General features: G+C 38.4%; 1 protein-coding gene across 1 annotated transcript in view; it reads left to right on the forward strand.

The window, feature by feature from the left end:
• COL14A1 (collagen type XIV alpha 1 chain) overlaps positions 1 to 27,246 on the forward strand; it is a 116,149-nt gene that overhangs the window by 37,378 nt on the left and 51,525 nt on the right. Inside the window, exons 9-22 of the mRNA XM_039715386.1 lie at positions 69 to 230; positions 1,595 to 1,743; positions 2,696 to 2,825; positions 7,095 to 7,240; positions 8,562 to 8,691; positions 11,964 to 12,103; positions 14,079 to 14,205; positions 15,199 to 15,338; positions 18,324 to 18,456; positions 19,611 to 19,636; positions 20,053 to 20,098; positions 20,787 to 20,938; positions 24,746 to 24,875; positions 25,935 to 26,057. Coding sequence (XP_039571320.1) covers positions 69 to 230; positions 1,595 to 1,743; positions 2,696 to 2,825; positions 7,095 to 7,240; positions 8,562 to 8,691; positions 11,964 to 12,103; positions 14,079 to 14,205; positions 15,199 to 15,338; positions 18,324 to 18,456; positions 19,611 to 19,636; positions 20,053 to 20,098; positions 20,787 to 20,938; positions 24,746 to 24,875; positions 25,935 to 26,057 — 1,734 coding nt within the window. The remainder of the gene's footprint in view (positions 1 to 68; positions 231 to 1,594; positions 1,744 to 2,695; positions 2,826 to 7,094; positions 7,241 to 8,561; positions 8,692 to 11,963; positions 12,104 to 14,078; positions 14,206 to 15,198; positions 15,339 to 18,323; positions 18,457 to 19,610; positions 19,637 to 20,052; positions 20,099 to 20,786; positions 20,939 to 24,745; positions 24,876 to 25,934; positions 26,058 to 27,246) is intronic.

Here is a 27,246-nt window from a genome sequence, read left to right on the forward strand (position 1 = left end):
CCCTGTGTATACAAGATTTTTTTCTTTTGCATTGCAAATATTATCTTTATTTTCCTTTCCAATAAAAGGTGTAAAGAATGCAGATATAAATGAACTCAAAGAGATTGCCTCTGAGCCTGACAGCACACATGTCTACAACGTGGCTGACTTTAACTTCATGCATACCATTGTGGAAGGTCTTACCAGAACAGTGTGCTCACGAGTAGAGGAGCAGGAAAAGGAAATCAAAGGTAATCAGAAATAAAATTTAATGTAATTTATGATGAACTTAGAGCTGCAAATCAAATACCTGCAGTTCTAGGCTGGCTTCTGGCACTAGACTCACGCTATATATTCTTTTGCTTCAGCTGTCAGGGAAGTTATCTTCCTAGCTATGTTTTATTCTTGTTAGATATCTCTGATCTTTTGCTCTCTGTTTATAGTAGAGGTAAATATTATGGTATTTGGTAGTACCAAAAAAAAAAAGTACATTCATTCTGCTGTAAGTATTTCCAAGTGGCGGGTAAGGAAATCTTTTCGTAATACAGTTTTGGGGATGAATTAGTTTAACAGCTGCACATGGAATTGTTATTATCGTGCTGTGCTTTCCATCTCCTAACTTAATGTTTTTACTGTCTCATCAGTACTCAGGAGTTTCAATTATTTAGATTACTTTGTCCCTCCTCTTGATGGATTTTTTCCTCATTTTTAATTTAATACACAAAAAAATATATTTTGGTTTGCAAGAAAAGATGGCAGCAAATAAAATTGTTCTTATATGAAAAAACCTCCTCTGACTACAACTATTTATATTTTAGCTTTTCTGAAGAAAATGGCTATGAAAAAGTGTTGCAATTTGCCAGAAATACAGTTCTACCTGAGGCCTTTCTTTCTGAAAGTTTTCAGTGGATTTTCTTTCTATTTATTGGTTTGTGATTCCTTAATAGCACAGAAATGCTGAGTTATTCTCTCTCTCTCAGAATATATATGGATATATGGAATATAATATATATGTATACATTGAATATAATATATATTCAATATGATATATATATTTTTATATATATATAAAACATAGATATATTATCTATATATCAATAAGGAAGGCTCTCTTGAGCAGAAGACAATGGAAAAAAAATGGATATATGAGACATCTTTGTGGAAAATGATTGCCAGATAAGATCACTGTTCACTGTGTCTCTCCAGCAGGCTGACAGGCAGTATCAGTTTCCAACCTGCTGAGGAGCACAGGAGATCACAGCTGTATATGTACTTGTAGGTTTTTCATGACTGGGAGGAAAGCAACCTGAAAAAATCCCCAGGAGAATGGTCTGGAAATAGTGATGGGAAGAAGGTCAGGAAGGCTTAGTGTTGTATTTTTGTATTTTTCATATAAAGGTCTATTAAAGACCAGGGAGGTTTGGTCCCAGAGAAACTCCTTGTGCACTACTCATTATTATTCCTTTTTTTCCATTGAAAATAACCTAAATAAGTGTGCAATAGCCAATTATTTGATTTTCTGATGAGGAACAATATTTAGAGCTTCAGGATATATAACAAACCAAGCAATTATAATGCAAGAAGGGAATAAAAATGTGTGTTGTCTCCAACCTAGGAACAATTGCTTCTCTTGGGACTCCTTCGGATTTGGTCACATCGGAGGTGACAGCGAGAGGCTTCCGGGTCAGCTGGAGCCATGCACCAGGCAAAGTGGAAAAGTACAGGGTGGTGTACTACCCCACTCGAGGAGGACAGCCAGAAGAGGTAATAGGAGGAAAAGATGCCCAGAAGTTTTTAATGCAGCAGGGGCAACTAACCAGACAGGAAATCTGTGGTCCTCTTTTAAATGGACCCTGAAATTCCCCCTGAGGGCTCCAGAAAGGAGGTTGATCACGCTGGACGGTGACAAAGGTTAGGCAGTAGCCAGGCTACATGTCTCTTATACAATTTAAAGTAAATTAAGTGCTATGATAATAATCATCACTTTCAGGGGATGGGGTGAAATGCATGCATTTTTTCTTACACATATGTTTACTTTATGGAACAATTCTACTGACATCCCCTGCACCACTCTGTTTGCAAGAACAGAAGAGGTAGGAGGTGATGGTAAGCCACATTTTCAGTTCTAAGAAAAAGATATTCATAAAGGTAAGATTGCACATTTTGGGACATCTACAATTGGTCATTGAAAATTTGGAGGGAATTGTTTATTTGAATGGGACTTCAACATTTTGGAGATGGAAAAAATGCAGTGGAACAAGCTTTTGACTCCAGCTGACAACTTATCAAATTGAATGGAAATGTAGAAGAGCAAAAGGATTTAAGGTTATATTTTGTTTTCTTTTGCACTAGAAACCAGCTTAGGATGGATATGTATTGTTGGAATTTTGAAGTACTCTCTGTGTGTGTATATATGTAGTACTAAAGGAATATTTATGATGATAATATAAAATATATCAAAAAGTACACTTCTTTAAGCTGTATCCCATACACTTTATTCAGCTAAGCTTTACCTTTGTTCTGAATTGCTATTTATAGCAGATAAACATTTTGACTATGTATATGGTTACTGTTCCTTTCAGACACTTTACTGTATATAAATGCAGCATGAACCGAACTTTAGTACAGTGCAAAAATTGCCTGAAAGAGAGATTGATTTGATGGTAATATAGTTTGTTTGCTTTATGCATATTTAGTTAAATTTTCTTTTAAACAGGTTGTGGTAGATGGAAGTGAATCAACAGCAGTTCTGAAAAACCTGATGTCTTTGACTGAGTACCAGGTAGCTGTGTTTGCCATCTACTCCAACGCTGCCAGTGAGGGCCTCCGTGGGACGGAAACCACACGTGAGTATCCATGGTGTGCTTGCTGCAGATTTGACTCTCTGCATTTAGTCAGACTGTGCAGGCATTAGTCTTTGTGAGAAATAAACACAGAAGGGAGAGGGAGTCTTTTTCAATTTACCTTCTTTTAGTGTGTTTGCCTTAAATTAAATTTTGTTTTAATAATTCTGGGCTAAGCTCCTAAGTCCGAATACTCTGTGGGTATTTAAACACTGAGAAAGGTTTTATCTCTGGGCTGAACTTTGAAGTCAGTTGTATTGAACCCTAAATTAGAACGTTCCTATGTTTTGGGTGTGGAACCAAGTTTTACAAACTAGATTTGTAGCTGGAGATGATCTGATGAGTGGAAATTTAGGTGGGACTTGAAATACCTCCATGTGATTCCTGCCAGTGCCAAAGATTGCAAGGTAAGTTTCTTTCTCAATGATTTAATTATTTTCTGTCTGTAAAATGATGCCTTGGGATATTGTAAGACTTAATACATTTAATACCGTTTAATGTATTTGTATTTATTTAATGTATTTGTATACAAAGTGCAGGGATTTTTTTAGTAAATATGAAAATATTAGAAATGGAAGTAAAGAGTAACTTCATAGCTCAGACTAGGAGATAAGAAGTCCATTTGTGGTATGTCAATAACTGATATCTGCTGAAAGAACAGAGCAGCAGGGCTCAAGGAATCTATAGGATTTCTATAGTGCTTTACCACCTTCCTGACCCAAGTGATCAAGAAGCCAGCAAGAGAAGGTGCTTTGCTGCAGCTCATACATAGAAACAAAGAACTGATGGTGGAGAGGAGATCACATCCTACAAGCTCAGGAAAGGTCCCTGTGGCCAGTTGGTGACCAGCTGGCTGGAGGCTCACATGGATAATCAAGAAGCTTGTAACAGAACTCAGACATCAAAAAGAAATGGTGTATAAGTGATGTATAAGAGGCAAATGACCCAGGAGAAGTATTAAAGCTGCTGTCTGATCTTGCAGGGGTAAGTTTAGAAAAGCCAAGACCAGCTGGAGCTGAATCTGGCAAGCAATGTGAAGAGGAAAACAAGTTTAACCTTATGCATTTCAAAAAAGGGAAGTGCAAAGTCCTGACCCTCATGAGTGACAGCCCCATGTGTCACTACACTCTGAGGAGTGTCCAGCTGGAAGGGAGCTCTGCAGAGAAGGACCTGGGCATCCTGGGAAACAACAAACTGACTGTGAACCAGCAGAGCACCCTGGTCACAAAGGAGGCCAAGAGCCTTCTGGATTGCTTTAGAAAATGATTGCCAGCAGATCTAGGGAGCTGATGATTCTTGCCCTGTGCTCTGCACTGATGAGGCCACACCTGGATGCCTGGGCTGGGTTCTCCCAACACAAGAGAGATGTGAACCTACTATAGTGACTTCAGTGAAGGGATGTAAAGATGAATAAGGTCTTGGCACATCTTTCATAAGAGTCTGGGACATCTGGACTGCCCAGCCTGGGGAAAAGAAGGCTCAGGTGATCTTGTCAATGTGTCAAAATCCCTGATGTGAGGAAGTGAAGAAGAGGAGTGAGCCACTTTTCTCAGCGGTGCTTATTATCAGGACAAGAGCCAATAGGCACAAATTAAAAGCCCATGAAATGAAATTAGAACAGAAGAAAAGACAGTTTTATTGTAATGGTGGTCAAACACTGGAGTAAGTTGTCCAGAGAGGTTGTGAAGTCTGCATCTCTGGAGGTATTTCAAGCCCAGCTGGACAAGATTCTGAGCAACCTGCTTTATCTGAACGTGACTGAACAGGGAAGTTCATTAGACCAGATGACCTCAAGAGGTGCCTTTTATCCTTGGTGGTTCTTTGATTCTATGTCAGTGCTAATCTCCTCAATCTGAAAACAAAATAGAAAAATATAAAATTATTTTAGACTTTTCTTTTAGTCTTAGTCCCCCAAAATGTCATCTCCTGCCATGTTATACCCCATGAGGCAGTGTTAGGACCTGTTTGATTTATTGAAGCTTAGAGAACAGTCACAAACTGAGCCAACAGGATTGTTTTGTGTTGCACCTGGTATTCCTTTGAAGTCACCCAGTCAAGTTCTGACAGAGCCCAGCCCTGCTGGCTTTCAGAGATTTGATCAGATCACACCCCAAGGTCATGCAGCATCAAGTATTTTATACAGCTGTCTTTGACAGTGTGTTGGAAGCAATAGTGTTAATCACTCCACATGCTAAAAATACCTGCAGTTTTAAAGTGGTTTTTTGCTATTCTTATGGAGAATTGTGGAAAATTGTAGTTTACATTCCTGCCTGTGTGAGAGATACTTACAGATTAAAATAGTCACAAATTGCATTTGTTTATATAGAACATTGGAAATAGTTTACAGGTATGTGAAATCTAAACAGATGCATAATGTACAGATAAGTAGAAAGTTTTGTGATTTCATAGTCACTTCTAAATTGAAATAAACATTAAATTCATTCACATATTAATTTGCTAAAAATATGTTTTTACCTGGTTTAGTCTATTCCAGCTGGTTTAGTTTATTTCAGCTGGTTTTAGTTGGTTTAATTTATCCCTATGTTACCTGAGTATTAGGATAGTCTGGTAACTGTCCAAGATGCAAACCAGCATTATCTATTCAATATTTATATTTGAGATTCTGAGCTCTTTGGCTGAAAATTCCACTAGAAAACACCATTTTATTTCCAGTCTTCTCTTTGTCAGGTTTTATATGTATTGTCAGAGTATCTGCAGGTTCCTGTTGAGAGTGAAAATGCAAGCCATAAGTTATATTTGGAGGACACTTTTCCTATAGGTTTTTTAGAATCAAAATAAGGGGAAGAACAGGTGATGGATACTCTCACTGTGACCCTGGGGCAGTTTGAATAGGAATTAGACAATGTGGTGCAAGGTGACTTCAGAATATCTCAACATTCCTTGCTGTGGGTATCAGAAGTGTCAGTGGAGCTCTGAGCAAGGAGACTGAAGTACATTTGAACATGTTCATGGGTAGTTTCTCACTGTAATTAGAGAAATTGTGAGAATTCATGGGAATGAAAATCGATACAAGAACAAGGGTTTAAACTGGATGGAGGTAGGTTGAAAAAGGTTTGGAGGGTAGGGGTGTAACCTGGAAGTGGAAACCTCAAGAGAAGCCTGGGTTGAAGTTTTGGCACTGTTTACAGACATGAATGACAAACTGAGTGAACAGCCTCAATGAATGAGAAAGGATGAGGCTGCCTGGGTTCTGTTAGAGCTCTGTTAGATCTTGCTGAACATAATGTAGAGATGTACTTGGAGATTACCAGCTTGACAAGGTGCACCTTCTGCTTGGACCAGGAGTCCAGAGAAGCTCTGTGATATTAGAATTTGTTCCTGAAAATTTGTGTGCAGGTCAGATTCTTCAGAATTTCAAATAGGAAAGATTTTGTATCAGTTAGCAATTGCCTTCTCTTTTTTTTTCAGACCATTCCAGTAATTTTGGGGATTATTGTCAATGTATAAATTTCAAAGGAGAAGTTCCTTCATATCTCTCCATATTCATGCCTGAATATTTCTCCATATTAATGACTGAATATTTTGGTGGGATTCTTCAGTGGTGTACCAGCAGTGGAGAGGCCATGGGATGTTATTCTGTGAGAGGAATAAAGTGAGGACAACAGGAAAGTGCAAAATACTACTCTGAAGAGTTACAGAAATGGAAATAAACATTTCGAAGCGCAGACTGGTTCTGTGTTCTGGTATCAGAGCTTTAAATTTCCAGATAAATTTCCTAATATTGTTTGAATTTTACTCAACCTACTCTCACTCTCCAGGGTAGCATTTGCCGTGGTTTGCAATGGATGACCTTACCCATATTTGCATAATCCCACTGATACAGGCCTTGGTGCCAGTTTGGAGAGTCCAGGCTTTAAACAGGCAATTGTTTACAGCCAAAATATTTTGATCTGTGCAGTGTGCTCACCAAGGGTTTTCTAGGGCCTGTCACAGCCACATTCTGGTTTGGGAACTACTCCCTGAAAGAGCCACCCCTTAACACTGCTACTGGTTCCTAATAGCAGCCATGCTGAAATGCTTTGTGAGGCATAAATCTACCCTGGCATTGGAATTGGTTTGTGTTAACGTTTCCTTGTTTCTCTGATTTTGAGTTCTTTTATGTATCAATTAGATCCTATTTGTAGGATACAGACAGCACTTCCATGGCTGGAGACAGCTATATTCCTGTGTGTTTCCTGGGGCAACCAAACTGAAGAATAGCTGGTTGTTCAAGTGAGGGAACTGAAGTGTCTGTCTCTTGTTGCACTGCAGTTGCCTTGCCCATGGCCTCGGACCTGCAGCTGTACGACGTGTCCCAGAGCAGCATGAGGGTGAGGTGGAACGGGGTGCAGGGTGCCACAGGCTACATGATCCTCTACGCTCCCCTCACAGAAGGATTGGCAGCAGATGAGAAGGAGGTGATGTACTGTACTTTCATTTGAATAGCAGTTAATAAAAAAAAATCAGTCTTTTAAAGAACAAACTAGTACATATTTTTTAACATCCAGTATGATCAGCAAATATTTTTTTTTTTCCCATTACTTGATTAAGTATTGTATGTGTCACAGGCTATGAATAAAGTGCAAGTGCCAGATGGTTATTACTATGTCATTGACATAAAAATGCAACAAATTTAACTGAATGTGACTGTTTTGAAATTTTATATAAAGTGATATTGTATCGTCATATAGAACTAACACTCAAAGGAAAAAATCAAGTAAAACTAAGATATCTCCTAAGTGTGCCAGCAGAAAAATATGAAGTTTAGTCTTTGTTCTTATCGGAACCGTTAAATGTAAGTAAAATTTGTTGGTCTGAAACAAAACTGTCATTGGTTTTCTTTTCATTCTCTTCAATCTTTATCTTTAAATGTCTTTAAAATCACTTTTCATCAAAAGTGATTTTAGAAGGCATTCTTTCAAAGGAAAAGAAGTGGGGAAAAGGTAAAGATCAGTGTTCTGTCACTAACATAATAAAACCAATGGAACTTCTGGTCTAGGATTTAAAAATTTCTACACTGAAGTTTATATATGTATAATTAAGGTTATGTAGAATATCTGTGTTCAAGCAAGAGCACTATAAAGCATGCAGGGGCATGTGAGATTGTGGAGGGGGCATGAAGCTGCTGAAAGCCAGCACAGACTTGTGCTCACTGCCAAAGCAGTGCCTGTGAGCACGTAATTCTGTTAAAAGTGGGGCCTCCCTGGGAACTGGCTGCTGCAGGAGGACTGAGCTTTACCCCAAAGAAATAAGTACAGTCCATGCTAACGTGAGTATATTATTCCATAAAGAGGTGGAAAAGGAAAATTATACAAATAGCAACAAATCTGAGCCTCAGTGTACACAGAAATCAATTCCTCCAATGGGTTCATGTGATTTTCAGATTTGCGACTGAAGATGAACCAAAGTGTAGATGGGAGCGGGAATAAGAAAAGGTAGATAGAAAAAGGCCTTAGTAGCTGCTCATTCTGGAGAGGCATATTTTATCATTGCTAATGTGATTAGTCACTTTTCAAGTCCTTTTAAATGTGTGTTGGCTTACGGCTTTTGAAAGTTTTAACCTTTTAATTATTGTGCAAAATCCCAAAACCTTGGGCAAAGCACTGCAGGCACAGTGTCAGACAAATGCTCAGCAGAAAATTTGATAATATATCTAATTTCAAGTATTTAACTGGTATTATTCCTCATTATAAGCTAATTCAGAAATAATGTATCTTTTTTGATTCATGGTGTTTTTAGATAAAAATTGGGGAGACGTCAACAGATCTTGAACTGGATGGACTATTGCCAAATACAGAATATACAGTCACAGTTTATGCCATGTTTGGAGAAGAAGCTAGTGATCCCCTCACAGGACAAGAAACTACATGTAGGTATCTTGAATCCATATTCACTTCAGTGTCAACAAATCTTCAGAATGGTCTTTGCACATATTAGAGGAAACAGCTGATTATCTGATTTGAACAACTGGGCAAGGTCTTTACATAAGTTTCTCGCTGTGGATACTCAATTTACAAAGACTGAGGATTTCTACAAAGCAGCTTGGTTTTGCAACAAGATTGTGAACTTGTCTCTCTCGTTGTTAGTGGCGCTATGGATGCCCCCACTGATCTTGGTTAAATTCCTGACTGTTTTCTGAACTTGCTGAAAGCGAATGAAGGTCACCACGTAGACCTTCATGGTGAAAACAGAAACATGCTCTGTTTAGGCTCCTCTAGCTAGAAAACCAGGTGTGTGTGTGAGCCTGCTCATACAGAGAAAGTAATTCCTCTGGCTCAGTAGTAGTACAGAGAGAAGAGAAGCAAAGAGAAGATTTCTGTCCAACCCTGCTGCCTAACATCTGGTAAATGGAGGGTTGGAAAGTGCCTGTGCACTCAGGATAGATGGTGTGTTTTTAATAAGCAGCAAGAGTTTTGCCAGCTAAATTCTGTCCTCTGCAAACTGCACAGACTGTATGTCAGCTCTCTAAAGAGCTCCAGCCTTTGGAAGACAAAGGAATTGAAATAAGTAATTGTGCTTCTGGGACATTTCTGGGACTGCATTCAGTGACATCTCTATTGCTCCCAGCAGGGGAGTGAGTGAATCCTCTTATTTTGTGCTCCTGGCATGAGTAACCCGGTCAGGGTGAAAGTGACTTACATTTAATAAGTGAGAGGAGTTCAGGCATGTGAGTGCTAGGGAAAATAAACCCCAGAGCAATTCCTTGTAAGGTCAGCAAGCAGTTGTGGAAGAAGCTCTAGGAATGGTGTTTGCTGGGTCTCCTCTAGGAGGACAGTGGTGAACAGACAAGTTCCAATAGCAAACTACTGCAACTTGGGCATGTTTGTCAATTTGAAATGAGTGTAGAAGATTCCCAACAAAGAGAATCAAATCTTTGGCTCCTTATCCCTCCCTACCTTTCTCTGTCTCTTTATGCCTCACTCCTCATCTTGCACAGCCCCCCTGCCTGTATCTCCCACCCTGGCCTTTGGCCAATATCTACCCAGTATCAGATTTTCATTTCTCCTAAACAGTAGTTTATGTAGTTTTGGACTATGGCAGCTTCTATTCACTTCATACCATATGGAGAATCTTGGAGAATACAGAGCTCTAAACCTGGCTAACACATTGGATGGAAGATCACATACAAATTCCAGATACATTGGTACAAGCTGAGCTTTCATGACCACTGTCTGATCACAGAACATTGCAACATGTGTTAGTCAGCCCATCATCACTACTGCTGCTACTAGACCAGTAAAAAAAAAAACAAACCAACTCACTTCTCTGCAACCTTCATTTCTTTTTAGGATGACACAATGCAGCCATCTCTGGTCTATAGGACTGAAAGAAGATGGATTCTGTCATGCAGCTATTCAAATAAGCCCCTCTGCTAGCAGGCTTAGATGAATCAGGTAGTGGGGCAATCTGGGAGGGAGAAAGCTCCTGGTGATCATGCCTGTCCCACATTTTTGGTGTTTAACAGTAATGCCTTACCTGTCCAGAATCTGATTTAAGCTTCTTTTTTCTTTTTTTTTTCCCCTCTTTTTTCTTTCAGTGTGATTATTTCTGGCTTACAATTAAGGAATAGGCTATCTGGTATTTTGTTTCAGGAGCACATATCTGCCTGAAGAGTCATCTGCCAAATATGCTGTAGTATTAGGTGTATTATCTAATAATCTGTGTTTAGTAAATAATATTCTATTCATTGTATCATCTTGGTTACTGTAGCAAAACCTTCCCTATGCCAAACAGAGACATGCTCAGCAAGCTCATTCTAGGGTGTAGTTTCATTTTGTGGCCAGGATTCATCCAAGACTGGCTGTAAATATCACGTAAGTCTGGCACCAGGACTGTGGTGGAGAGCAATGCTGTCAGGAGGTGGCTCCAAGAGGAAGGAGCTGAGACTGACGTGTTCTCTTGTATGACCTGGATGGTGGAATGGAGTGCATTTCATGACTGACAGAAAGTAGAAAGGAAAGCCAGCACGTGATACTCCCTTCACCAGACTCAGAGGAATATGTTGAATGCCAGAATGTGTGGCAAACCCATCTGCTACAGTTCCAGTGTATTCCCGTCCTCTCTTTTCTCAGAGCCAAGTTGACTTCACTGTTCCTAAGCTGGTTGCAGATTCTGGATTGATAAATGGCCTGGCTAGAGATCTCCGTTCCTGTCTTCTCTTTTCTCAGAGCCAAGCTGACTTCACTGTTCCTAAGCTGGTTGTTCCTAAACTGGATTGATAAATGGCCTGGCTAGAGATCTCACAGAAAATATGAGGCCTTCAAAATCTTTGCTTTTTCCCAGGTGCTATTGTGTGAGGGAAGCAGCTTCTGAAGTGCTGATATTTATCTGTCCACGTGGACTGGTGAGGAGTGTGTGTGTGAAGGCAGGATGGATGGAGAAAGGTTTTATAATTCAGAGGAAAGTAGCAGATGTTGGACTAATACAGAACTTACTGCTGAGAGTAACAGACAGCACAAATTGCTTTCTGTGGTGTGACAGAGAAGTGGGTGTAATCTGAGACTGTCTCTTGCATGACCTCATTTTCCTTCAGCTCGTGACAGTCAAGGAATATATAGAATAAAAGTAAGGCTTTAACTGGGATTGTTGTTGAGAAACAGCTAAGGTTTCCTAACAGAAAGAGTGGGCAGAGGTAAAAAGTAGCATCTGTGGAGATCTCAGCTGGTTATGCTTTTTGGACAGACTTACCCTTATATCAAGATCTTTTAGGATTCAGAAAAGTTTTTGCCCAAATTCTGCTGTCATTAAGTATTTTTGCTGGAATACACATAACAATTGAATGTGTATAGGGTAAAGATCTAGCTGGATTAAATTAATTCACAAATACAACCCCAAATCTATTGCAAGTGTTCTGTAGGCTAAATCTTGCTGTGATATCTGCAGTGAACATCATAACTTATTTCTTTATCAGTATCAGTTGAGATACATTTAGCAAATCTGGAGGTTCTGTTTCAGTAAAGAGCTAAGTCCTTTTACCAGCCTTTAAGTACTTTTGTAGCTTCATTAATGTAGGCCTTTGAATAGAAATACTGGTGATATAAATTTTTGAATGGAAAACATACTATTTATTATTAAGACATGAAAAATTTCATAGCTAAAACCTGGGATGACTTTTATGGTTTTACTTATTTTCTTTTCAAGTGCCTCTAAGTCCACCAGCAAACTTGAAATTTTCTGATGTTGGACACAATAGTGCCAAGCTATCCTGGGATCCTGCTTCCAAAAACATAAATGGCTATCGCATCATGTATGTCAAAACAGACGGAACAGAAACCAATGAGGTAAATTTTAGCAACACTTTTCCCTTAACCAGTCTCAAACCTTCCCAAACTTCTGTAATTATTAGGGATAATGTTTATAAAAAAAAGCGACCATGCAAGCTCTAAAAAAAGATTTCAAGAGAATTCTGAAACTTGGTGTCAATAAGATTTTACTTGAAGTTGGATGTACGTATGCTGGGGAGAGTGCTCCAGCTAAAACCTGGGATCACTTTCATGGTTTTACTTCTTTCTTTTCAAGTGCCTCTAAGTCCACCAGCAAACTTGAAATTTTCTGATGTTGGACACAATAGTGCCAAGCTATCCTGGGATCCTGCTTCCAAAAACATAAATGGCTATCGCATCATGTATGTCAAAACAGACGGAACAGAAACCAATGAGGTAAATTTTAGCAACACTTTTCCCTTAACCAGTCTCAAACCTTCCCAAACTTCTGTAATTATTAGGGATAATGTTTACTAAACAAATCTACCATGCAAGCTCTAAAAAAAGATTTCAAGAGAATTCTGAAACTTGGTGTAAATAAGAGTTTGCTTGAAGTTGGATGTACGTATGCTGGGGAGAGTGCTCTGAGCAGTCAGGAGCACCTAAACTGAGGGAGACCAGGGGACAGTGGTTTGCTAGGAGCAGGGTCTTGACTAAATGTATAGTATGGAAATATTTACTCATTATTCACTTCAGACAATAAGACTTTTGATGTATCACATATCATGGGCTCAAGCTCATTCAAAAAGACCATCTGAAGGCTTTGCCACATTTTCTCAATATTTATTGCTTTAATTATATGTTGAGAATCTCTAGAAACAGGATTTGGCTTGAACAGAGTGCTAAGGCAATACCAAGATGTTCTAACTTAGACTCTTATACTTAATAATTTGCAGTATTTATTTCTGCCTTGTTACCAAGGGTGCTTTATAATAACAGCATGAATTCTGTGATAGAATGCATAATGGGATAGAATGATTCATACTGAAATATTAATACATTTAAAAAAAAATACACATTAAAAATGCAATAAGTGTGTTTGATTATTAAAACAGTCCAGGTCCTTTAGGAAATAAGTTGTCACAAATAACTTGGCCCTCAAGAAAAAGAAGTCTTCAATGGTAGTTATCTGTAGTTATGTTTCTTGTGGGACATATCTGGCCTTTTATATGTATAAAGTGGAGTATTTGTATTGAACCTGAAGAAATGGCTCTCAGCTTTAGAAAGGAGCATACCTATGCAATGTTTTGTTTCTTTTCTTTCTGCTAGATCCCTTAAAATTTAAATGAGAAACAACTTGGCCTTTTCCTATTGATTACCCTTAATATAGATAGTATGCCTGAGTGTCCTGGGCACAGTGATATTTGAACATGTCAGGCTCATCGTAGTATACTTCGTAATGTGAGTGAATGTTCAGTTCACTTTTCCTTTGTTCAAAGAACAGGTGGCATGTTCTTGTTTGCTCTGCACTGGTAGCATTTTCCCTGTGGTGCTGAGCTAACGTGGCACTGAATAGCTGCACTGATAAACTGTTTATACAGCTTTGAGTTTTATGTCCCTGGCAAAGTCACTTAACTGCAGCCTGGAGAGAGACCAGACAAAACTCTCATCTGTCTCTTGACAAACGTTAAAGATAAGGGTTTTATGCAGTGATTGGCCATGATAAGAGGTTAGATTTAGTAGCCCAAAAAGCTCCTTCCCCTTCTGGGTTCCTGAACATGCAGTTCTGATATTAGCTGAACAGCTGGGCTTACCAAGGCTGAATTCTCCTTTTTCATGGTTTGCCATAAATGCAAAATTCTCAATTTTTGTAATTTTTCTGTTATAACTGGTTTTGTCAGCTTTGATGGAACTGAGTTTATACTTGTTCATAGTTTCACTGAATTTCTCTACTAATTGCACGACATACTCCTTCTGTATCATTATTACCCAGAAGAATGTCACCCACTGATATTGTATAGTCAATATCTACTGAAAATTATGCTTTCTCTAGGTGGAAGTTGGTCGTGTTTCAACCCATACTCTGAAAAGTTTGGCACCCCTTACAGAGTACACTGTTGCTCTTTTCTCCCAGTACGATGAGGGACAATCTGAACCACTTACTGGCAGCTTTACCACAAGTGAGTATTGCTGAACTTCTGAGGGCTTTCCAAGAAGAAATTTTATACTTTCTTATGTTACTGGAAAGTAAGATTAGTTACAGCAAAGGTCTCTGGCTGTGAATTCAAATATATGGAATGCTTTCTGTTATTTTCATTGCTGCTCTTGGCTTCTTTGCTCCCTTACTATGGGGCCAGATGCCTCTTTACTCACATGAGTAATCTCTTGACATCATGAAAACATCTCCACAGCTTTCTGAAGCATTATTCGGTGTGATGGCATTTGTATCTCCAGATGAAGTGTGATGAGTTTTGAATCATACATTTAACCACTGAACTGTCCAGGCACTAGGGGGTAAAATCTTATATACATACGGGGGAACTACATCAAAAGGAGAAAATATAAGAGATTCAAAGTTCCTGCAGTTTGTTTAACACAGTTACAGTTTCTGTAACTGTAGTTCTGCATTAAACAAATGGCTGATGACACATATCAATGCTTTCCAACAACAATGGGAAGAGAAAGGAGGAAAGAGAGGAAAGAGAAAGATGGGGTGGAAGAGGAAGGGAGAACTTGCATATATGGAGCAAGATGTTGACACTTGCAAAGTGTAAATGGAAATGTACACAGAGTCTGGAAAGGGCAGAGACTGGGACTTGGCTTTGAGTACAAGAAAAACGCCTTGTGCACAGAGCTCTGAGCAAAGGAGATGGACTTAGGGCTGCATGCAGTTCCTTTAATGGAGAGAGGGCAAGGAGGCCTGTCCTTGAGTCATAAATAAAGAGTCTATTGACTCTTGAGAATAAAGAGTCTATTCCCTTCCTTGAACTACAGAACTACTTCTCTAAGAACCAATAAGTGGGCAAAGAATTCTGTAGTGCCTTTGGTGTCTGCTTCCCATATTATACTCTTTTAAGAAACTGCAAGTAAAATGGTGTGTGCCTGATGTTGCCATCTATGGAAGTGTCAAGGCATAATTCACTCTCACTTTTCTTGTGTGTAATATTTTCCAGAAAGAGTTCCAGCTCCCCAGCATTTGGAAATTGATGAAGTATCAACAGATAGCTTCAGGGTCAGCTGGAAGCCCACCTCATCAGATATTGCTTTTTACAGATTGGCATGGATTCCTTTGGATGGAGGGGAGTCTGAGGAGGTAAGCTGCCCTGACATCCCAAGGGGTGAAATGAAGGGAGAATTCCATTCTGTGGACAACTCTGCAGCAACGTTTGCTAATTAAATATGGCCAATTGACTTACAGAAAAATCTACCCCACTGCAAAGCTCTCTAAACAAAAATCAAACCAATATTCCAGATTTTTTCTGAAGAGGAAATAGGGAAAAAAGAGATATTTTGTGAATAGTCAAAATCTAATCTGTAATTTGTCAGCAGCCTTAGAACTAGCATTGTTATTTGGGTCTGCTTCAGTTTTTAGTGGTTCATGTTCTTCTCTTTGATGTGAAGATGGTGATGGTAGCTGAGTCAGAGTAGTGATATCCTCACATAAAGCTCCAAGTTTGTCTAATGTGCTGGCCACAGTAAAATTGCCTCTGAAGCCTTATTAAGTGACATTACAAAGGGAAAAGTGTACACATAGTTAATTTATTAGATTGTTCATCTATTCCTCTTTATGTTTTCTCTTTTTCCCCTCTCATCTTTTGCATTAAGCCCTTGTACACTTTTTCCATAGTACCCTTTCCATCAGTCTAAATTTTTAAATTATTTTCATTTCTTTAGCTTCTCCTTTTTAATTTTTTTTTCAAGTAGAAAGACAGACACTTTCTCTGCTTTCCCAAATTTTCATAGTCTGTCTTATTTCCTCTTTTTCTTTATTTATTAACTCATTATTTGTCTTCTTTTGTAATTCTCAGTCTTTAGTGACTCTCAAGCATCTTTCTCTCTTGGCATCAGCAGTGTGTGGGGAGGCCACATCTGCAAACTGTTTATCTGGGTACAGAAGTCAGGGGGAAAAATGACATTTCCCACCTGGCCCTCGGTTCCCTGTATTATTTTGTCATCCATTAGGGCAGAAGGCAGTCATTATAGCTTAGGTTATGTGTCATTTTTTCTGTAAATTTAGCTTAGTCTAATTCTTTTCCTCTCTTTCGCCTAGTGAGAGGTAGTCATGCAAGAAAGAGAGAAATTAGAGGAGTGAGCAGGGAAAAGAAGGAGTTGGCAGATGAGTGAGTGGACATAGGTCATCCACTAGCAGTTTCTTCTGCAGTAGATGAACTCATTTGTTTCTATTTCAGTTCCAGTGAGTAGCTGCCAGTGAAAACCCTCAAGTCACATTTTTAAGTGAGATTTGAGGTATCTGTATTCTTTCAGTGTGAGAATGAATTATTAAGAAATATTTGAACTGCTAAGGTTCTACTTGTTCACTGTATTCACAGAGAACTGCTGGAGGCTCCAATATTTTAGAATGCTGAAACATTAAAGATGCCTGAGGTGCTTTCTCCTTCTCCTTGCATGACCTCTCTAATGGGGTCAGGCCCAGGATAGCACAATTCCTCCAGGCTGCTGCCTCTTTAAGCTTCTTTCCCCGCTAAGTGATCAGTCATGCAGACAAAGGACATGCACTCCCTCCTTCTTTCTCCCAAGACCCAACTTGCCAGTGAGCTGAGAGGGGTCAGGGGACAGTGGTTAATCACACAGCTCTCATCCCACCCTGCTGAAGGGCGAGGAGCCTGCAGTCAGGTGTTAGCACTAAAAAGCCAGAATAAATTTAAGGGGGACCTTTTATTTCTAGCTTAAAGTAGAGAATGTTGTACTTGTGTGCTTGTTGCTGCTGTTTGTCCTGCCCACTTGAAAGTTCAGCACTTTGTGTTGTTTTTTCTAGCTAAGAGGGGAGGATGGAGGAAGTGATGCTTCAGAAAGTATGCCAAAGTTACTTGTGAGAGAGTAATTATGTATAAATATTTTATAATTATTTGATACACAACCAGAGGCACTGGGGAGTTGAAAAGAAAGGCATTACATGCACCTACTTAGTATACAGCTAGATTCACTCAAAGTTTATTCCTGAAATTTTTCCAAGGATATCTGTGCCAAAAGTGTGCAGCATGGGATGCCTGATTCATTACTTGGTAGTTGTAGAAGACATGGCCCCAATCAATTTTTTTCTGTTTTTCTTTTTGTATTTGAGTTCAGAAGGTCTGCAATTGTGTTATGGGTTCTTTTTCCCCAGGACCAACTCAGGAAATGTCCTGTGGTAGTTAAATAGGGAAGTGTGATTCACTGTTTCTGCAAACCTCAGTGGCAGATTTTACACAGGACATGTCTATTGTTTGATTTCCATTATGAGTCTAAGTTTGATGTTGAGTAAACTGTAACCACCTTTAAAAACTTGTCAGTGTTAACCCAGAGAAAGGTTGTTTTGTTGTACTGTCTGTTTGTGTAACCTGAAAACTGTTCCCAAAACTGGCCAGCCCATTTCACCAGAATTACTGCTCAGGCTCCTGTACCTTCTGTTGTGTAGTCCCTTTTGTTCCAGCTCCTCCCCTTCTGGTGATCCCTTCCAATAAAATAAATGAAACACACAAAAATCTGAATTGAAACCTGCTTACAGTTTACACTGCATGTCAATCTTTGCTGCTGTCATAGCTAGAAACGAGGAAAATTACTATTTAAAACTTCACACCATATAGCAAACTAATCATCATCACATCTCTCCTAACCCTCAAATCTGAAGCACAATGTTCTTTCAAGTTCCATTCAGAAGTGTGGAACCATAACTGAGATTACAGTTCTGCTATTGAAACAGCCTTTTTTAAGGCAGGGCACATACTGAATGCATTTGTCATAACAATGGTTGAATAGAAGAAATATGAATTGAAGTTAATCCATCCTGCAATGTTGTTTTTATTGATAAATGTTTTGAATTGTAGTGATTAAAAAAAAAGCATATGGTCAGATTTAGCAATTAAATAGCTGTTGGTGAAAGCATAATACTATACATTTTAAATATTCTTAAGTGTTTTTTCCAGATGTACTCTGTGGTAGTAGTAAATTTTTGGGCAGATCTGAGTGTAGATCTCATTTATTTTAAAGGAAAATCTATTTTCATTCTTTCATTTCAGTCAATTCATATAAAATAATCAGATGCTGAACTGATACTCTTCAATCTTGCTGTGTAACTTAGGTGGTCATAAATGGAGATGCAGACAGTCATGTTATAGAGGGTCTGTTGCCTGACACAGAATATGAAGTTTCTCTGCTGGCAGTTTTTGATGACGAAAGTGAAAGCGAAGTTGTTGCCATTCTTGGAGCTACATGTAAGACAAACTCTTGATTGCAATTAAAAAAAATATTTAAGCTATTTAAATTTGAGGCATATATCTTATATATAGAACATATTTCTCGTCTTGGGTAGCTTTAATATTGCAGAATGTAGTGGTTTAGCATCAGGGCTTTGCTGACTAGTTTTTGCTTTTCCTATTTAATATTATGTGAAAGGTGGCATTGAATCAAAATAGTGGTTTGGCTCTTTTTCTGAGCTGTGGTATTAATAACCTTTGGATGTGGGTAGATATTCTTCCATCCTACATTTTAATACTTAGTCTTTGAACAGGGTTCCTTGTGAGAAGGTACATCAGATTTTGGAAGGGATGTGTGTTAAATGTTTTAAAGTAAATAATTTACAGGAATTTCATTTAAGATGTTTGGCATTTTCAGTATACTCTTTTCTTATTTATGTAATTTATAGTCACTAGAGGTGAATTCACTCTTGGCTGAAATAATGGTCCAAAAAGCTTACACAGCCTCCTGTGGTATTGACATGAAATAACAAAGATAAAACTTGATAATCATGTCCAGCTTATTTTATATTTTATTATCAAAGCAGTGGCCTGTATTTCAGGAAGATTGCTCTATTCTCTTTTTATTGATAATTACTTGGATAAGTAAACTACTTTATTTCTTAGGTGTAAATTCTAAAATTTATTTGTTTTTAGTAATTTAACTGTAGGCTTAATTCTAAATCTTCTGTTAAAACAAGAAGCCTACACCCATCTAAATGATGCTGATACTTCCCAGTGTTGCTGAGTGTACTTTCTGTTTTTTACTTGGACAGAAGTAAAACACCCTTAAAAAACTTTCAGTTTAATTAATTTGACAACCTTAACAAATCGTCAGAGTGGAAGTCTATTGTGCATAGTTCAGCCAGAAATTTGTAAAAATATATGCATTCTTATTTGATTATACAGTTTATGGTTATGTCTTATCTCCAGATCTAAATGCTAATTCTGCAAATATATGTGCCTAAAGTAAATTAAATGAATAATTCTCTTGTAGTCTCTGAAATGTCTGAAGTGTGTGGGGTACTTGTAGGTGTGAGCACACAGTTTCATTGTCACAGTCAGACATACAAGAAGAATGCTGTGACTTCCATGTTTTGTTGAGCTGCTAGTGACAGAATCCTGTTTTTCAGCTGCAAGTGCTACCACAGTGCCCAGCCCCCTACCACCACCAGCGCCCCGAGCCCTGAGCCCAGCACAGCAGGTGAGCACAGCAAATGCCAGCAGTTCAAATGCTGAGTGCAAAGCTCTGAGCCTGCCCACAGGCACCCCCAGGGCTGTGGAGAGAGCTGGGATACTCCTGAGGATGCTCCTGAAGGGAAGGCAGGTCACTGTGCTGCTCTGCACCCCCTTCTGCATGGCCAACCTCCTGCCCAGGCCGTGTTTGGACAAGGAGTGAACCCCCTACTCAGAGTGGGGATTCTGAGTACAGAGACTGGTTTGGAAAATTCACCTGGAATTTCTCTTTCCCTTTATAAATATGAGCTTGGGAACTCTTCAGAATTTTGTTTAGTTTTGGGTGTTCTCTTTCTTTTCCCTGTAATTAGACAACTGATTTTAGGGAACAACATTTCTAGGGTGACCACCACCAGCGCCCCGAGCCCTGAGCCCAGCACAGCAGGTGAGCACAGCAAATGCCAGCAGTTCAAATGCTGAGTGCAAAGCTCTGAGCCTGCCCACAGGCACCCCCAGGGCTGTGGAGAGAGCTGGGATACTCCTGAGGATGCTCCTGAAGGGAAGGCAGGTCACTGTGCTGCTCTGCACCCCCTTCTGCATGGCCAACCTCCTGCCCAGGCCGTGTTTGGACAAGGAGTGAACCCCCTACTCAGAGTGGGGATTCTGAGTACAGAGACTGGTTTGGAAAATTCACCTGGAATTTCTCTTTCCCTTTATAAATATGAGCTTGGGAACTCTTCAGAATTTTGTTTAGTTTTGGGTGTTCTCTTTCTTTTCCCTGTAATTAGACAACTGATTTTAGGGAACAACATTTCTGGGTTATTTCTCTTCTGCAGCATTCTAGCTTGGATTATTTTAAAGATCTGTGAACTGAGTAAGATAAACAAAGCAGATGGGATATTATATGTTAATAGAAGTATAGGATAGCTATTATTTTAGTAATTGCCTACTGTTTCTATGTTATTAAGCCCATATATGACTGAGCTATAAGGTATTGCCCCACTGTGGATCTTCAGAGCCACGTGACTTCAGGAGAGCTTGCAGCTACTTGGTGATAATCACCACAATATAAAAATGGTATTAAATGTAAAAATATAATTGAAAAAATAATAATTAAATATTTCTGGATTTAGTTTTTCGAACAGGAGTCAGAAACCTTGTTATAGATGATGAAACAACCTCAAGCCTGAGGGTGACATGGGACATTTCTGACTACAGCGTTCAGCAGTTCAGAGTGACCTACCTCACTGCAGAAGGGGACCGTGCTGAGGAAGCAGTAAGAATGGTCTGTATGAGTTTTGCTGTTGGCTTCACAAGCTTCTTTAATAATTGCTAAGAAGTGATATCTTCTTATATGACAGTTTTGTTGCCATTAATAGAGGACCTGTGTTTGATATTACTGTGGGCTTGAACCTCAAAGTTCTAATTGTGCAGCACATGCTGCACTGCAGGCAGCAGCAGTCGAGTGTCAGATCAAGGCTCAGTCACACAAAAGTTTAATGAGCTCACAGTTAAAAAAGGAGCTGGCTGTCTTTTTTTTTTTTCCTGTATTTTTTTAATTCATCCAAGTTGAATTTTATATTTTTAATTTTGTTTTTACTCCTAGACATTTTTCTATCCTGAGATTGTGTTTTAATGACACTTAAATGTTTGTACAGTCTTAGAGCAATTTTTGTTTTCTTTCAGCAATTTTACTTCTCTCTTCTCTTCTCTTCTCTTCTCTTCTCTTCTCTTTACTGACACTTATTTGTCTTAAGCAATTTTTCTTTTCCTTCAGCAATTTCTCTTCTCTTCTCTTCTCTTCTCTTCTCTGTTATGCTAAAGCAATGAAATTAAAGTTCAAATGCAGAGTTTTCATATTTCTCATTAACCCAAACATGTCACAATAAGGACAGCACTTTTTAATCTAAGTTCCTGAGAATATTTGGTTTTTTTTCCAATGCCATGTGTTGATCAAGATTAAACTTATCCTATACTGAAAAATTTCAGGTTAAGATTTGGAAAATATTTGAGAGAATGAAGAGCACTGCATGTACTCTTTTGACCATATAGCAAACAAACCAAAACTCACCCTCCCCAACAAAAAAAGAAACCTGAGCTCCATTATTTTAACATTGCACAATTTTTGAGATACCTTCAGAATTCAGCTAGGCAAAATGCCTTTTTAGAAAATAATTTTTAATTTGGGGAAAATGTAGTATTGTAGTGCGGTATCATCAGTGTTCCACAAAATCTGTTATAAAATTTTGGGATGGCTCCAAGTAAGTAAATTTAAAAGGTTAAGTTGTGTTTCAAGGTTATTTCCTTAGCTTAGAATGCAAAAAATATTCCTTATAATTCTTCCTCTGTGTCACTTCTTTTCATAGGGCAGTTAAAAAATGTGGGTTATTCTTTTTGATATTTAGCAGCTGACATTTGTAGCCCTATATCAGGGTATTTCAATAAAAATATTAAAAGGTGCAGAATATTTTTTTTTCTAGGAAAATATGAATCTGTCTTTTTCCATTTCAGTTTTATTCATTTGTTCATCTTTTCTGAGATCCTACTGCAAATGTACTTTTTAACCACCTATTTCAACTATGAACGGAAAATTAATTTTCAGTGTAGTGACATCCTTTTGGACTAGGAAACATGCTCTATGATCTTACCTCAACTAAATGTTAGTATACTATATAATAAAGTGAAGGACTTGCACAGTATAATGACACAAATTGTACTGTTCTGAGAATAACCCAGATTTTCTGAAATTCAGATCCCAGATTTACTGTTTCACCTTTCTAGTTCAGTTGGATAGTATAAATGTCATTCTGCTTTAGTATTCAATATGAAAATGAAATTAAAACTGTAGGAAAGGTATTAAAATTGTGGCTATCAAAATGACATTATAGCAGAATTAAAAGTTCATTAAATAACATTATAAAACTGCATGATTAGTTAGGTATCTTGGCTCTATTCTCACAATTTTTTAAATTTTAAGTACACTCTCAAGCCTTATCTTTGGTCACAATTCAGCAAACAGATTAACCACATTTTGTCTTTGAAATGAATCACGTGCATAAATACTTCACTGAAAAAAGGATTTTATGTAAGATTATACTTAGAATTAGGCACATTTTAATTGAAGGAGAATATTTTACCATGTGACTTCAAGCACCTGAGAGGTGCACAACAGATGTCAATAAAACACCACAGATGTTCAATTTTAGAGGAGTGTTTATATGCTTAGTACATTTTTAGGCAGAAACCAACCAAAAGTTTTGTGGAATTTGGGCTTACATGTACTATAGCGTGACAGTTCTGTGCTGAGTACTTAAGATTTTTGGCTCTGATTTCAGTGATATAAGTTTCAGTTACTCCTCCCTTTCCATAAAATTATTAATAAGCTTTATAATTCTTGATGCAATTGGCTGAAAATCAGGGACTAGGAAATGTAATAGAATGCAGAGAGGTCAAGCTATAAATTGCATGTGTGTTCTTGGGTGTGCTGTACACTGGAGAGATCAAATTTTTTCTCTTCTTTAAAGCCAACAATGTTTCTCACTGCTGAAAGCTATATTGATCTGTGGAAGATTATGCACATGTGGAGAGGAGAGTTCTCAATGCTTGCATCCACTGTTCTGAAAACTCAAAAAATTCACTGGGTTGGATTTTTTCAGAAACTTATTTTGTGTGTTTTGAATGCATGTGTATGGAAGAGGAATGTGAAAATCTTTCAAGAACATTTATTAATGACTGAAGTTCAGTTTTGATCAAAGAATGAAGCACTTTGACAAGTCTCAACACCTGGGTGCACTAGATAAATTTCCTTCTTTGTATCACTTGCCAAAACTAGAAGTAGTTTGAATGTATCCTGGAGTGTTAAACGGGTGAGACCTTTCTTGAGCATATGCTTCAAACCTTTGCCATCATCACATGCATCAGTCTTCTTTGAAACAACAAAAAGCTTTTATAGATCTGCTTTCTGCTTTTCTCCCATGAGTTTAAAGGGCTTATGCTCTCAACTTCTTGCCAAACCCGTGTAGTTGCTGGCTCAGGTGACAGATTCACACAATGGACATGGGCCAGGGAATGTCCAAAATGTGACGTTGGACTCTGGGGTTTGCTTCCAACAGCATCACTTCAGAGCACAGATCTCTGCCCAGGAAACAGCAACAGTTTCTCTTTTTTACTGTGCCCATAGCATGTGGTGGAAGTGGCTCCCATACAGGCTTTGGAGGTTCTCTGAGATTGAATTTTACTGGCAACTTAAGAAATTGCAAGGTTTTTCTTGGCACTCCTGCCACCACTATTGTGATAATGGTTTTTGAGGCTCTGGCTAAAATACAATAATCTATTGAAGAGTTTTAGAACTAGCTGCTTGTAGGGAAACCTTTCACTGTGCTTAGTTCAGCAGGCTGAAACATGTAGTCTAGAACAAAAACTGCCCAGAGGAATTTCTACAGCTGCTCCACTGCCAGGTTGCCTGGTTGGATTCTTCTGGCAGATCTTCCATGTTTCATGGCAGTTTGGGATCCTGTGGTATTTGTGTGTTGCCATCCTACTTTCTCTCCTAAATTGCAACCTTCATTTGCTTGTCTCCAGCCTAGATGCAGACAAGAAAAACATCTTTTATTCGTGTCTGCTCAGTTCAATGCTTCCAGATCTCATAACTTGATTTTCCTTCCTCCCAGGGAAGGAGAATTTTTTGTCTCCAGAGAACAAAACAATCAGCCTTTATCGCTGAGCTTCAGAAAATCTAAATATGTCCAGAGTAAATACATCAAGAGGATGTATTTTGTCTACAGAGTGAAATAGTTTAAGTATTTATGATCCAAACAGCACCAGTGGGTTATGGACCTGTAGTGGCTCATAGGTTTAATATAAAACTGTTATCTCATAGGAACATTTCCTTTATTTTGTTTTGGTATAACAGTAGATCTGTTAAAAGGGTGGATAATGTAGTGATTTTATTTTACTGTAGAGCATCAATAATATATGAAAATGCAAGCTATATAGCAATGCTAGTGCAATGTGGTGTTAGAAAGTATGTAAGATAAAGTGGTTTGGCTACAGTCATTAAGCTTGATTGTTTCTGCATTTTCTGACCCTCCAGGTGATGGTGCCTGGCAGACAAAACACTCTTCTGCTTCACCCTCTGCTGTCTGATACAGAATACAAAATTACTGTAACCCCTGTCTATTCTGATGGGGAGGGAGTCAGTGTCTCAGCTCCTGGCAAAACTTGTGAGTACAAACTTTCCGCCTGTCTTTGGCCAGGATGTGCATGAATAATTACTCTTCATGTTTTACTCTTTGGCCAGGATGTGCATTACTCTTTGTAGCCTTTTTTCTTTGGCTGTAGGAATGTATTTTAGTATAAATGTGGGCTTATTTTGCATGATTTACATGACTTGAACTTTAAATTAATCCCAGTTGATTGATTTATAAACAATGGATTTCTTCTAAAAGACAAGCTCTATTTTATATTCAAATACTCTGAGTTTGCAGAAACTTGTTCAGTAATAGAACTGGTAAATCCTTGATAACCAGCCCACCAAGGGCAAGCCAACTAATACAGAAAAAAAAGTAAAGAAAGCCTGCTGAGATGGTATCAAACCAACCATTGTACTGTTAGATTTTCTTTTGTGTGAGATCATTGCTTTCTAAGGGTCATTAGAAATGCTGCTGAACTTTTTATAAAAAGTGATTGCGTTATCTCCAGAGTTCTGACCAAGCACCAAAAGATTACTCAGCTGTAGCTTAAACTTCCTCTCTACTGTATATTGTAAAAAGTCCTTTCATTGTGCACTTGTAGTCATGATAGTATAATTTTATTGAAGTGTTCTCCTAATTTACATAATTTGTCTTAATTGAAGTGCTATTTATGCAGAGACTTAAATCACTTGTAAATAAGTCCTTTGATTCCATTCTACAGAATTAATTGTTCAAAAGAGCATGATTTATACATTACTGCACTTGGATTGGAAGAAACTATACAATGTATAATTATCTCTAAATTACCTTACATTTTTAGGAAACAAAAGTAAGAATTTTTAAAAAGAAATGTAGGGACAAATTTTGGAACTAATTCAAAAATTCAACAAAATTGTTTGTTGATCAAAGTTTGTGGTTAATCCAGTGAGTAATACAAAGGATGAATTTGATTAAGAGTTTCATCCTGATAATTTTACATGTAAATCTGAGAGTAATGGGTATCACACTCTTTTTATTTGCATATCTTGGTTTTGCTGTATAAGCTCATATGAGATAAACTTGTAAAATCCCAGTTTGGTTTCTTTTCAGTGCCCCTGTCTGCTCCTAGGAACTTACGTGTCTCAGATGAGTGGTACAACAGATTACGTATCAGCTGGGATGCCCCACCTTCAACAACAATGGGTTACAGAGTTGTCTACAAACCTGTCAACAGTGAGCTTTTAAACTGATTTTTTGGGGGTTATTTCTGACTGAACATCATCTTTCTCTCAATTTTGTTCTTAAATCTATCAGTTGCAGCTACAGCCTTGAAAGTGTTATTAACTTTGGTGCCTCATATTTTTGAATATGAAAGTTTAATAGTCACAGAATGATGCAGGTTGGAGAGGATCTCTGGAGATCATTTGGTCTTCCTCCCTGAACAAAACAGGGCCAGCTTGGAAAAGGTTTCAGTGGACCCTGGCCAGCTGAATTTATAATATCTCCAAGGATGGAGATTTTGAAACTACTCTAAGCATCTCTCCCAGTTTTTGACTACTGTCACTGGCAGTGTCTTTGCTAATATATGATAAAAATCTCCCATGTTGCAAAATTTGTCTTTTTTCTCCTACATTTTCCTGTTTGCCTCCGAAGACATTCTGTCTGTATCTTCTCTACCACCTTGCATAAGGTAGGTGTTGGCAGCAGTAGATTTCCTCTTAGACTTCCCATCCTAAGGCTGATTAGTCCCAGCTCTTTCAGTCTGTGCTTTTTGATTTTATCATGACTGTTTCAGAGACTATGTTTGCTTTTTCCTGTTTCTCCCTTCTGTATTCTCCTGTTCTTCAACTTCCCTCCCTTCACAATAAAAGGTTTTAATTTCTTCTCAGACACTTAACATTTTATTCATTGTTCATTTTGCGTGTGCTGCATCCTTTGCCCTCCTGTACCTTGCAGCTTGACAAGACTTCCAAAATCCTTCAGATTTCTTTAGAAAAACAGGGAGCTCTATTGACAGCAAATCACAGATGTGTGACCATTAAGGGACTAAAATGATGTCCAAAGACAATACTGCTGCCTGGTTTCTGAAATGTATCCAGAACAACTAGGGGAGGTGGTGAAGGAGCTGTTTGTGATTCTGATTTGGGAAAGTTTCATTCTTTTCTACTTTCATTATCATTTTTGCACAGTATTAAATGATGCTGTTGTATAAGAAGCCCTGAGTGACTGTAGTGCTGGCTGGCATCTGCTGTCCCCCCTGTTGGTCCTGGCTCACAATCAAACTGGGGAGATATTTGGCTGCCTCTTTAGAGCAGTAGTAAGTCCCTGAAGCAGAACAAAAGGGTTTTAACAGATGCCAATGTCTAGCCCTGCCTTAATGAATCCCACTGCTGAATTTCCCAAGTATGCTTGTTGTGTCTTC

Source organism: Passer montanus, unplaced genomic scaffold (assembly GCF_014805655.1).
Source record: "Passer montanus isolate IOZ18808 unplaced genomic scaffold, ASM1480565v1 scaffold33, whole genome shotgun sequence".
Lineage (NCBI taxonomy): Eukaryota > Metazoa > Chordata > Aves > Passeriformes > Passeridae > Passer > Passer montanus.